Below are 13250 nucleotides of genomic sequence, written 5' to 3'. Positions count from 1 at the left end.
CGTCCCAGTCGTAAGTGACCTCTGTTTAGACCGACTCAGACCGCCAGGACCTCCGATCAGACCATTGGTTGCTTGAAACTCTGCGTGCGCCCGAAGTGCCCTCGAAAGCCTCCTCTGATCAGACTATCGTGCGGTCGAAAGTCACTCCTGATTAGACTAATATGTACTCGAAACCTCCTCTGAGCAGACGAGTATGCTCTCAATTCCACCTCTGATCATACTCAAGTGTGCTAGAATGTGCAGTTTTTCAAATAAAAATAAAAATAATAATGAACGAAAAACAGCGCTCGAATTCCTTTCAGATCAGACTAGTGTGTGCTTGAATCCGCTTCTGATCAGACAAGATCCTGTTGTCCACGCTAAAGTGCGCTCGCTTTTCCAGACCATATAATTCGAGCGCCTCATGCACAGGTATGCGCTCTAAGATGGTTTGATCAGAGGTCTAGTCGGTCTGGACACGTTGACATGGGAAACCATTGCTCCCCTTGCGTTCGCCAACTATCTTTAGTTTTGTAAATATCAACAGATTAGGCATATTTTTTGGCCTGACTATTGTAAACTGCCATCTCCGTTCAAAGCAGATAAGAAAAGAAATTGTTTGTTTTCACAGCAAATCTGGGACGATAAGCTATTCATTGGACGAGTAAGTATCTCAAACTAACCACCCATTCCCACTACTTAACCCTCCCCCGTCGCTCCTATCCTTCATTGCAATCTATGAACTAATTCATCATTATTCAATTACTTAGAGAAGGAATAATTGAGTGCATAACTAGTGTCCTTCACTTTGGTTATAATTTTAGTTTTATTACTTATACCTCCTCCACCTCTTGCAGCTTTAGTTATTATCTCCTCAACACGCGATGCATGTCACTGATTGGGTAATGGCAGTACAAACTAATTTGTACATTCTCTCACACTGTTTCCAGAAATCACCATTGGGCTAGAGTTAGGTAGAGTCTCCTGCACATAATTCAATTGAAAATACCTCTACCCCGACTAACAGATAGAATTAAAAAGAAACATCTGTAACCCGCTAATTTGTTTCTAATAGCCGAAACTTAACTTAGATATAGCGAAACTTAACTTAGATATAACTTAACTTAGTATAACTTAGTGTGATATAGCTTTAATAGAATTACTGATTTTTTTTAAAATAAGAGAAATATGACCTGTGTTATACTAAAAACAAAATAGTAGTTTTAATGCACTCAATGTTGTTTTTGTGTTGAAAAATTATTGTTTGTATTTTTCCCAAGAGGATTCTGCTAAATTGGCTATCATTCTAGTATGATGAGTTCTTGTTGTAAAGGAAAATAGTAAAATGTGAATCCACCCATTTTTTTCATTTTATACAAGGATAATTTTTCAATCAAATTTACAACGCACACAAATTGCTGTCAATTTTGATTAGATTTTTATAAGAAGCAATCTCAAATTATTAACAATGTAGATTATGTATGGTTACATGACAATTTACCCAATTCCATTTTACCCAATGCCATTTTACCCAATGCCATTTTACCCAACCTTCCATTTTACCCAATGCCATTTTACCCAATGCCATTTTACCCAATGCCAACTTACCTAATCCCAAAGTAACTAATTTTGAGAATTACCCAATATCTTTGATCTGACTGTAATTAATGCTCTTTTCAAGTTCAAAGCAAAGCGCGTAAGGCTAATTACACCGCATAAATAAAACGGCTCTGCCAGAGTTTAAAGCAAATGACGTCAAGCATGCATTAACAAAAGCGAAACAGATTAAATTGCAGCAAAAAGTTCAATGTCCTAAAAGGCGGCTTTTAGGTCAAATTCTCTTTTAGGTCAAAAACACTTTTTTGTCAGAGCGGCTTTTAGGTCATTTGTGTTTTAAAATATGTGCAAAGCAATATTTAAAACAAAATTAACATTACGTGTCAAGCACAGATGGTTTAGTGGCTTGTTCACTCAGTCTCAGTCTGGCCAGCATACGCGGTAGTTCAATTCCCGTCAAAGAAAAAATTTTCTCGGAAAGCGCGAAATTTAAAGTAAAAAGGCAAACTGGGAAAAAAGTTGAGAAAATAGGAAAAACTAGCAAAAATCAGGGAAGCAAATTGGGCTAGTCAACAGAGAAGAAGGACGAGAAAACAACTGGTACCCATCTTCTTTACTGTCAAAAAATGAGCCCTCTAGCTCCTCTAGTTTTAGAGATACGTTTTTTTAAAAATTATTTTGACAAATACAAGTGAAAAAGCATACAAAAGGCAATGGAAGCTACGAAATGGAAGCAATCTTTCTATTGAAACTCTGACAAAGGTGAAAATAACAACCTTTGATTTCGCTTGTAGGATACTGTTCAGCAAACATATTGATTGCTGCCTTTTCAAAATCCAAGAGAATTTTGTGGGGTGCAACACCCCCCGTGAGCTCACTCAGGCCAACGAGTAGTTTTCTATATGAGTTCTCCCTTTTGTTACTGAGCAACGCATATATACACGGTGGGTAAAAACCTCCAATCTGAATATGTACGGTATACAGCTGGTAGAATTGGATAGGGGTGATTTTAAAAGTTCCATCGCAAAGCCATAAGGAATTGTTGGTTGTCAGTGATTGCAAATTTTCTCTGGTTCCAAAAATTAACATTCGCTCGTTATCTAATTTACCGGTATCATACAGACAGAATTCTTGAAATTGCACCGGAATATCGAAATGTCTGTCTATTATAGGTGGCTCTTTTTTATCTTCTGTTACTTTTTGCCTATTGAGGCTCCGGTTGATTGCTGATCGTGTCGGCAGGGACAATTGTGTTGCAATATCTGACGCAATTGGCTGAAGGTTACTTGCAATGATCATATTGTTTACTGGATTCTGCTCGGTTCTGGCTGTTTTCTTCATTTTGCCCACAATCTTTTTCGCTTCAACGTGCCCGGGAATAATTTCATGGTTGTGTTCATTTTTCGTGGATAACAGTTGCTCGTTGGCGGTAATGGCAGTCATTTTGCATTTGTGTGAGTTCCACTTTGAACATTTCCAATGCGTTGTCGTTTTTGTTTCTAATTTCTTGTGGAAATCATTGCCGTCAATGATCAAAGTCAATCTATCTCGCTGGGACGTACCCCAAGTAATTGAACTCATTTTATGCGTGTATTTTTGTCAAAATTTTGTTCAGAATGATGCCTCAAAAAGGATTACTTAATACATTTTAGTTTATGTGGTTTTGCGTCCAGTTTAAATTAAGTACAATCGATTACCGTATCTCTTGTTAATTGTTGACTGGTACCTAAAGGATAGCATGATTATGTTTAAAATAAGTGCACTTGGTTACTTAATACCGTGTTAATTTTTGGCGGGTACCTAATTGTTCAGATTAAACAAATTATTGGATACTTATTGTAATTTGGCTTTGGGTAATATGGCATTGGGTAAAATGGCATTGGGTAAAATGGCATTGGGTAAAATGGCAGGTTGGGTAAATTGGCATTGGGTAAATTGGCATTGGGTAAAATGGTATTGGGTAAATTGTCCTGACACCATTTTGTATCCGTAGTAGAAACAAAAACTAGGTTTTCATGCACTTGCTGTCGCTGTGACTATTTTTTATAACATCATTTAGAGAGGAAAACAAACTGTGAACTTCGGTATTGATAATAGGTTCTGATTCCTAAAGCTTTACAAGCAAAAAAGGGATTAAAAAATATCAAAAACAAGTTTTTGTTTCTTTCCTCGCATAAACAGACAAATTGTTCAATAAAAGTACAACAAAAGAACCCGAAATACAACTAAGAGAAAATATGACAACTAAACTTCTCAAGCAACAAACAAATTTACATCTAAAGGCATAGAAAAACTGATGGAGAAAGTGCTCATTTCAATTTGTTTATCATTTCATGTTAAAAAATACATATTCGCTGATTCTTTAAGCTGTTTGCAGAAAATGCTTTTAAGGTTCATAAAAATTTTAGATCTACCATTCTGAACTTTGTCCACTTTCGTGTCAAAAAATAAACTTTCCACATCAGTTATGACAGTTAGTTTCAACACTTTTTGTAACAAGTTACTAGATAAGCTGATAACTTGTGTTGCGGAAAAAAACAAATGGCGTTTCTGTGAGTTTATTTTCTGAAAGTTTTGGAGATTTTAAAATAACTATTCTGTGTTCCGCGATGTTCAGTTGCTGTCATAAGTTGTAATGTGAAAGAATGGTTTACACTGTCTTAAAGATGAAGAAAGCATATATTTTTTTAATAATGCTTTCAGACTAGTTAGGAAAATATTAAAAGGCCTGGCATTACTGAAATTAAAGTTTTCGCTTAAACCTAGAAGAAATGAGGTTTCTGCTTTTCAAACGAACATTGCTGCAAAATTATCTTGGAGAATATCCATTTTAGAAATCAGAATCTTTATTTATCAGCTTATAATAATAATTTCATCAAGGGCATTTTAACTCAGCAAATTACTACGGATTGGCTTGGTTCACCAGCTGGCATACTTTCTCATAAATTGAATTTAGACTATAGCATTCCAGATGCATTTCTTTTCTTTTCAAATAATTAGTATTAAATTGTTACCGATTTTCATAGCCATTCAACCAAATTTTATCTTCATTAGGAAAACCCACAGTTTAGGAGAGCAAAATACTTTTTAATTGCTTCAAGTTATTGTTGTTGACTGTCATAAAAAAATTCAAAATTTCTATTCGTTTTAAAGTAATAGCTTGCGGTCCATAATTCCAAGTTGGCACAACTTGAGTGTTTTTTAAGTCAAGTTTAAGGAGTCAAGTTTAGGGATCTTGTTTTTTCAATGGTTCTATTAGGAAACAAATGCAAACATTTAACTGCCAATAAACAAATCAAGCCGAAAAACTTTGTTACAAAAACTTTTTAACTGAGTTTTTAGTTGTCTAAAACATGCCGAAAAATTTTCAATCACATCAGACATCACGATAATGATGATTTTTGGACGAGTCCCAGTTGCTTCTCACCTGTTGAAAACTTGATAAGAGCTCAATAATTAATTCCTGTTTGTGTGATTCATCAAATGATTTAATTTTTAAAGCTGGAGTACTTTTTGAGGTTTCCAGATTTTTCCCCTATCTAAAAACGAATTTGTTCCCTTTTATGTGTATCTCATGGCAAAAACGAGTTTTGCGACAAGAGTTTTGGGAGTTGAATTATATAAAGTTTAATTATACGAATCTCTAAAATAGAGGTAATTCTAAATCTTCGTTATTTGAGCACAGTTTTCCAAATATCGTTTGCTACATTTTCTAAATTTTTGAAAAGCTCGTAGTGGAAAAATGAGACTTTTTTCAATATTTTCTTTTAGAAAAGCTTGTTTCTAATGCTCTCGAAGAATGAATGAAATGAAACTGATGCATTGGTCAATCTGATTTCCCTTTAACGAATCATCAATATTGTATCAGCAAACACTCGTGTTCTGTTCAACTTTTTGCAAGAAAACCGCTACATCAACAATATTGTTGAATTATTTGTTAACCAACTTTCTATGCAGTTTTTGTACGGTGTCATATATTGGATATGTGAAAGATATTGTAATAGGGCAGAGCCCATCTGCGCAGTGCAAGTTGCGGAAAATGAGAACAGTGAATAGTAGTCGGAAATAAAAGACAGTTCAAAACGAGAATGAAATAATCTTGTTTCAACATTCTGCTTTACCCTAAAACCGCACCTAAAGAAAAAGAAAAGGAAAACAGACAAACATAAAACTAAAGATGTGACATGGCGATAGAGATTAAAGAAAAACTTCTATTAAGTCTTTACTTAAACTTTTTGTCTTAAATCTTTCATGAAAAATGCATTCATCGTTTAAATAACAAAGTTTCAAACATAGTACAAGAGAAATCAACATAATTATTACTTAGTTTTACTTATCGTCAAACAATTGTTATGCAACAACATTGATTTTTAATTAAAACCTTGCAAATCGAGCAGTGAAAAAAAATACAAATGCAGTGTCCAGAACCACACGCACCCTCAGAGCCGTGACCCATCACAACTTATTAGATTTAGCTTTTCACCTTCTGGAGATTATCTTTATTTTGTACAACCAATAAGAAGTTCCATTGGTCTTTCCACAGTTCCAGCGGCCAACGACAATATCTGCGTCTCAGAAAACAGGCGAGAGCGCAAAAATTTTACAAACAAATGCCGCATGCAGTACAAACTGATTTTGAGGAGCCTCTGAGACTCTTACGCTATATCAAACCAGACCAAACAAAAATACTTCATCTTCGGTTTCCACAAAAAAATTCAACACGCGGTACGCCAAGCCCTACGGTTACTTGACACATCTTCAAAAAGTCGGAGCTGGAGTTTTCCCAGTGACAAAGAAAGTCAAAGAAACATTCCGAGAATCAGTGAAGTTCATGATGGTTCTCAGGAGCTGACGACATCACCGTTCAAAACTTCTAGGTGGTCGGAAAAACAACTTAAAATCCTTGAATGCAGTTGTTAAACGATCCATGAATTACAAAAATCAACTCTCGAAAGATTGAGACAGAATTCATCAACATCATCAAAAAAGGGAAGGCCTCACAAGTTGCCTAAAACCTCTGCAATTTCAGGGAAAAGAACGTTTACAGTTTGGTGAGATGTTATCTTGGTTCCTTAAGCTTCAAATAGACATCAAAATTTAGGAACCGCAGTTTTTTATTCTGATCAACGTTGTTAATGACAATGACAAACGAATTTTTTTTTTTCAATTTTGCTCGTACCACGATGGCATTCCGAAATTGTTCTTGTCTCACTTCAGCGATCTTTAAAAAGTCACGATCAAATATTGAGTTTAGCAATCCGAATTTACAAAATTTTGGCCTATTACGCATCTAAAATACTTCTCAATGTCATGGCTAACTAATTCGGTATCTAGAGAAACAGTTCTAGAAATTTATGATGAGGCCAATCTATTGCCTATGCCACTAATCTTTTGGATGATAACCTAGCTTTGCTCAGGCAAACTAAGAATATTGGTATCGCTGAAGAAAAGGCAAAGATAGCGCTCTTAAATGACGCGCCCCCACTCCAAGCTTTTCCCATGCTGAAAAAATTCAGTTGCCTTGCGACATTGTTGACCTATTACGATTCTAAAACGGCTTTCCCATACTGCTATGTACATTTTAAGTACTTAACAGTGCAACCGATTGCAAGCAATATTAGACACAGCCGGAGGCTAATACTAGCAGTTTCATCTAACAACCAGCTTACCAAGAGAAACTACAGCGATTCAAACCCGTTGAACAGCATAATTATTCTAGTAGAGTATCCTTTCTCTGAAATGTGGTGAATAGACTGAAGGTCCAAGTGTCGTTCAGTAATAGTGACGCAAAATCTTGGGCTGAGATGCCTTCAATGATGATTGACAATAAATTTCCAACAGCTATCGACCATTTATTTATTTATTTACCAGTACAAAATGTGGTGAACTTCGATAACTCAAAGCCAGCAAAGGAATATTTTGTCTCCAATTTTTGTTTTTAAATGTTGAAAAAATCCATTTGCCAGAGAAAGAGCATGAAGTGAAAAAAAAAATGCGCAACCAATCATCAAAACAATACAGCAACTAAAACCAATTTCTGATCGGAAGTGCGCTGGCATGATAAACTGGCAAACATAAATAAAAATTGGGATAATCAGTTTCTTGATGAACGGTCTGCTGCATACCGCAATTTTTATTGGGCTAAATTTTGCGCAAAAGTCAGTGGAATGCATTCCTCCAGTGCCGAGAAAACTGGACGCGAGATATGATTACGTTCTGTGGTTGCAGTCAGCCGAACTGACAACGAATTCCTGCGGTTCAGTCAAGAGCACCCTCTTATGCGCAAAACAATGTTTTTCCAAACGACCATTCAGAATATTCAGACCTCTTCGCAATTATCTGCTAACACTGAAAGAGTTTGAGAACGGGAAATAAATTTGTAAAAACAAAGACGACCATTAGTAGCTAAAATAAATGTTAAAGCGGTAGAATTTTTCAGCTCGTTGTAAGAGACAAACTAGTGCAGAAATTTTCTAAATTTAATTGAAGAATTATAAACCTCTGATCTTATTTTATGAACCTTTTGTGTATTTGTTTAATTTAAAGAAGAGTCCTTCATTTAGTGCGGTAAATAATATATTGGATATATGAAAGTATTGTAATAGAGCACAGCGAATCTGCTTAGTGAACAATACTTATTGTGCAAAATAAGAGCAGTGAAAATTTGTTGGAAGTAATAGAGAGTTGAAAGCGGGGCCGGAATAATCTTGCTTGAACACTCTACTTCTAACGCACCTATGGAAAGAAAAGAAATAAAGACAACCCTAAAATTAATGTTGTTTCATGTTTCATAACAGCAGCGTAGAACTCGCATCTAAGAATTTTTAATACGTGAAAACCGAAGATTACACATAGTAGGTTGTTTTTAATTTTGTCCTTCTTTCTCGTGTTTGTTTTCGCCAAAAATACGAATAAAGGAGAAGTGCTAGTGCTCGTACTCTTTGCATTTTTTTCTAACAAACTATTGATAAGGAAAAATCGTCGCAGCTAATAGCTGAACCCCAATTGCATACTAACCACAGCTAGTTAATAACCATCAAGCATGTGCATCAATATGTGCATCTTCAGCTAACAAGTCTTATTTTAAGGATTTTTAAGCTTTAGCTAAGACAATTTGCGCACTCTAACTGCATATGGTTGCGAGAAAGCTTAAATTATGTTGTTCGCATCAAGCGCTATATAGTTGCAGTTATCTGTGAAAATTTTGGAAAGCACTTTGATATAAACTTCTCATTTCGGTTTCGAGGTAAACACCAGGTGTAGCTGTTATGGGAAAACAATAAAGAAAAATGACCCGGAAGGCATTCAATTTTAAAAAGAAACGATATAAGAAAGTTCGTAATAGCCAAAAACTTGCTAATTTTGCTGAAATAAATCCTCTACATCAGTGCAATTTTTCTCATCAGTTCATCATGAAGCGCAACTCAAATTAAAAATTTGCCTTCAATTCAAGGTTGAAAGAGCATTTTGCGCTGATTTTAATAAAAAATGGGATTTTCGGATTCTGGGTGTAAGTGTAGGTACAACGCATGCAACGAATATCAGAGGGCGGCAACTATTTGTTTACGGACAATGAATTAAATGTTATCTTCTGCTTCAGTATATCTATATCTGTACTTTCATTGCATTCTCACTGTATTTTGACTGTGCATGGCAGGAATCCAAGTGAGACTTCTGATCAGTGGGAGATGCAGTATGCAAGGAGCACTGCACAGGAGATCTACGACAAGACAGTGGACAGAAGCAAGTTCTTCAAAGAGTACATTGGATACAACTTCATGGAAGCCGCATTCCTCGCTCACAGGAAGTAAGTTAGCTAGTGGACAGTGAACAAATTCAGGTTTCACTCAGGTTTACTATTCCTTGTCACGGTCCCAGGCCAAAATTACGTCATTGATAAAACACTGGGACATTTCAAAATCATCACTAGAGATTTTTTTAACCTCTACCGTGGAAACCTAAGCAGTATTGTTATCGCATTCGCTTTTGCCATTTCTTCTCAGATATTTTTTACCTCCAGAATTTTGAGCATTAAAACGATTAAGTGAAAAATAAACATCATTGAAGTGCAACAATAATATCATAAGGTCACAAGTCAAGTCATAGTTTGAGAAGGCTCTGAAAGTGTGACAGATCCGATCACTCTAGATTCCAGCGATTCCTCATTGATTGCTACACTTGTATTTCACTTTTGTACTAAAGTAATTGTTGGGTTATGGACTTTCGCAAGCGGAATAAAAAGCGTTTTTAACTAAGTAAAAGAATTAATTTCTCAAAAATGAGAGAATAACAAAATGATATTTTACAGTAGAATTTAGAGATTTACAGGAGAGATCTGATTATTAGATCAAGATGGTGATTTGAATTTGGGGATGAAAAAGGACTCAAAAATCAGCTGTATATATACCCATTATCAGTGTGAAAAAGTCAAGATACAAAACTAATCTTAGCACCGTGATTTATAGTGGGGGTCGCAAAGGTTACCCAATATGGTTTGCTTCTGCAAATCAGTCGCAAAGGGAACCATAAATGGAATGCATTTGCACTTTTCTGAGAATTCATTCACACTTCCGGAGATATCATCATCATTTAATACATGCTGGGAAGATTTTACATCAATTAATCTAACTCTAATAATAGTTATCTAGATTCACCAATTTGAACCGAATATTGATTCTCAGCACCATTTCTTGACGATTCATTTATATAATTTCTTTGATCAAAATCAAATTGCTTGTCTTTCTAATCTGGTAAGTCAAACTTTCTTTCTAATTCTCACTAAGTTTATGACTATAGTTTGATCGAAATTCTAACACCCCCACTCAGACTTGAGCTGATTGCGTAGAGTCTGTTCCCATCAAAACTGCTCTGAATGTTTCCACTTTCGAAACGGGTAAGGACTTTGTGAAGATGTCCGCTGCCATTTTGTCTGTAGGAACGTAATGAATTGAAATAGTCCCATCCTCCGTCTTGTCCCGGATGAAGTGAAACTTTGTTTCGATGTGCTTGCTCCTTTTGTGCATGACTGGGTTTTGGCAGAGTCTGATACAACTTTGATTGTCTTCTCCAATTGCTATTGGACTTTTCTGTTGGATGCCAAAATCCTCTAGAATTTGTTTCAGGTAAAGTGCTTCCTGAACTGCTGCTGCCATGCCCTGATATTCTGCTTCTGATGAAGAAAGAGCAACTGTGGCCTGCTTCTTGACACCCCAGCTGAGTGCTGCGCCACGTCCGTTGAGCTTGAAGTCATAGCCCGTTGTTGATTTTCTGTCGTTCACGTCACCAGACCAGTCTGCATCACTTTCCCCCACTAAATCATAACTAGCCTCTTTTGTGTAAGTAAGTTTTAAACCTTTTGAACCTTGAAGATATCGCAGAAGTCGTTTTCCGCACATCCAGTGTTGATTGGTAGGAGCATTCATGTGTCAGGACAGAATGTTGACTGTGAACATGATGTCTGGCCTCGTCTGTTTGGCCAGATACAGAAGTGATCCAACCAAGCTTCTGTAGATCCTCTGGTCCACTTCTTCGTCTCCGTTCTGTGCTGTCTGAAGTTTCAAATTCAAATCAGCTGGAGTTCTTGAGGGTTTGCATTGATCCATTTGAAACCGCTCAAGCATTGTTTCTATGTAGCGTTCTTGGTCGACTGTGACTTTGCCCTCTTCTCGTCTGATTCTTAGACCCAGAAACCAGTGTAGTCTCCCTCTGTCTTCCATGTGAAAGGTTGCTTCTAGTGCCTTCTTGACATCAGAGATCACTGTCATACTTCTTGATGCTACTATGATGTCGTCAACCCAGACCAAGATGAAGGTGTGATCCTCTGCCTCTGATCTTGCAAACAAGCAGTGATCGTTCCTGCTTCTGGTGAACCCCTGTCTCAGTAGGAAGTTTGCCAGCTCTTTGTACCAGTTGTTAGCAGCCTGTTTCAAACCATAAATTGATTTATTTAGTCGACATACTAACTTCTCCCCATCTGATCCGCGTTTTACAAACTCCTGTGGCTGTTCCAGATACACTTCTTCCTCGATTTGTGAGTGCAGGAAAGCAGTCTTGACATCAAATTGGTGCATCACATGGCCCTGCTTCGCTGATAGCTGAAGTAGAATCCTGAATGTCTCTGGCTTACAGGTAGGCGCAAAAGTCTCAAAGTAGTCCAGTCCTTCCACTTGCTTGAAGCCTTTCGCCACATAGCGCGCTTTGTATTTGTCCACTTGACCACTGGGTCCCAATTTCACTTTGTAAACCCATTTGCCCGGTATGACGTCCCTGTCTGTGGGTGGTCTCACTAGGTTCCAAGTCTCGTTGTCTTGGAGTGCCTTGACCTCGTCCTTCATTGCCCGGTGCCACTGGTCCCAATCGTTACCTTGCTTGGCTTCGTAGACTGTTTTGGGTTCCACATAGTCGCCCTCAGTCACAGCAAGACGGGTCCTGACTTCTCCAAAAAAATTGCGGAACATTCCTTGCTCGTGTCCCTCGTCTGGGCTCTGCTCTGTCCGCGTGTTCCAGTGCATCTTCATTGAAGCCAACTGTCTCTAACTGTGAGAAGTCTTCTGTGTCACTGTCTTCCAGGGACTCTGAGTCTCTGTGACTCCCTCTTGTTGCAGTAGATCCTTCATCTAGTGCTGTTTCTCCAACATCCGAGGCCTCTTGTCTCAGTGTTGTTTCTTGAGTATTCACGCTCCCTGCGTCATGCCACTCCTCCTTTATTGCAGTAGATGTGTCCTGTCGTTCTCTGTTGTCATCATCTTGATGACCATCATCTGGGTGCCAGATTCCCAGTTCCGACCCATCATCTAGTAGGTCAGCCGTTTCTTTGTTGTCAGGGATTGAGCCCACTTCAGACTCCTTGATGATCACATCTCGAACTGCCATCACCTTGCGTGTGTTGGGTATGTACACCAGGTATCCGTTTCCTCCTTCAGTGTAACCCACAAACTTTCCTTCCAGTGCCTTGGGTTCAAGTTTGCTGACTTCTCTGTCCCTCTTCCTCATGAAGACTGTGCAACCAAAAATAGATAATTTACTAATTGAAAGCTTAGGTTTTATACCTCTCATCAGCTCTGCTGGGCATTTTTCTTCTCCTCGTCTCACAACCAAGTTTCTGATCCTTGCTGCGTGAAGAATTGCTGCTCCCCACATCATCTTGGGAAGTCCTGAGTCAATGAGCAAACATCTTGCCATCTCCAGCAGTGTCCTGTTGCACCTCTCAGCTAACCCATTCTGTTGTGGCGTTTCTGGTATGGTCTTTTCCTGTAGAATGCCTGCATCTAAGCAGTACGTCTCGAACTGCTCTGAGAGAAACTCCTTTGCATTGTCTTGCCTCAGCTTCTTGGGCGTCCCCACACTGAGAACGAATTTCTTCAGGCTGGCCAGTGCTTCACTCTTTGCCTTAAGCAAGTCCACAAACACAAACTTCGTGTACTGGTCTGCAAACACTATGCAGAACCGGAACCCTGACAGTGACTCTACTCTGAAAGGTCCCATCACGTCTGTGAACACCCTCTCCAGCTTCTCTTCTGCTTGGGTCTCTGCCAATCTTGGTACTGGAGTCTTTGTGATCTTGGCCAATGCACACACATTGCATACATCATCGAGTTCCCCCACTGTCTCTGGTGCATTCCTGACCACATCTGCTTGATTCAAATGACCCAATCGTCTGTGCCACTTCCTTGCACTGTCAAGTTTCACGCTGTTGGAACTCATCTTGAATTCTA

At 38.0% G+C, this 13250-nt stretch overlaps 1 protein-coding gene across 15 annotated transcripts in view; it reads left to right on the top strand.

Annotated features, from left to right (window-relative positions):
• LOC142344731 (potassium channel subfamily T member 1-like) overlaps nt 1-13250 on the top strand; it is a 179492-nt gene that overhangs the window by 129421 nt on the left and 36821 nt on the right. For 12 of the 15 annotated variants that reach the window (XM_075396617.1, XM_075396619.1, XM_075396615.1 and 9 more), the window contains 3 exons: nt 611-643; nt 930-953; nt 9194-9343. In XM_075396617.1, the coding sequence (XP_075252732.1) occupies nt 611-643; nt 930-953; nt 9194-9343 (207 nt within the window). The remainder of the gene's footprint in view (nt 1-610; nt 644-929; nt 954-9193; nt 9344-13250) is intronic. The other 3 variants (XM_075396614.1, XM_075396611.1, XM_075396613.1) reach the window with 2 other exon arrangements.

This window comes from Convolutriloba macropyga, chromosome 8 (genome assembly GCF_964194025.1).
Source record: "Convolutriloba macropyga chromosome 8, txConMacr16.3, whole genome shotgun sequence".
NCBI lineage: Eukaryota > Metazoa > Xenacoelomorpha > Acoela > Convolutidae > Convolutriloba > Convolutriloba macropyga.
This window is presented reverse-complemented; position numbering and strand designations above follow the sequence as displayed.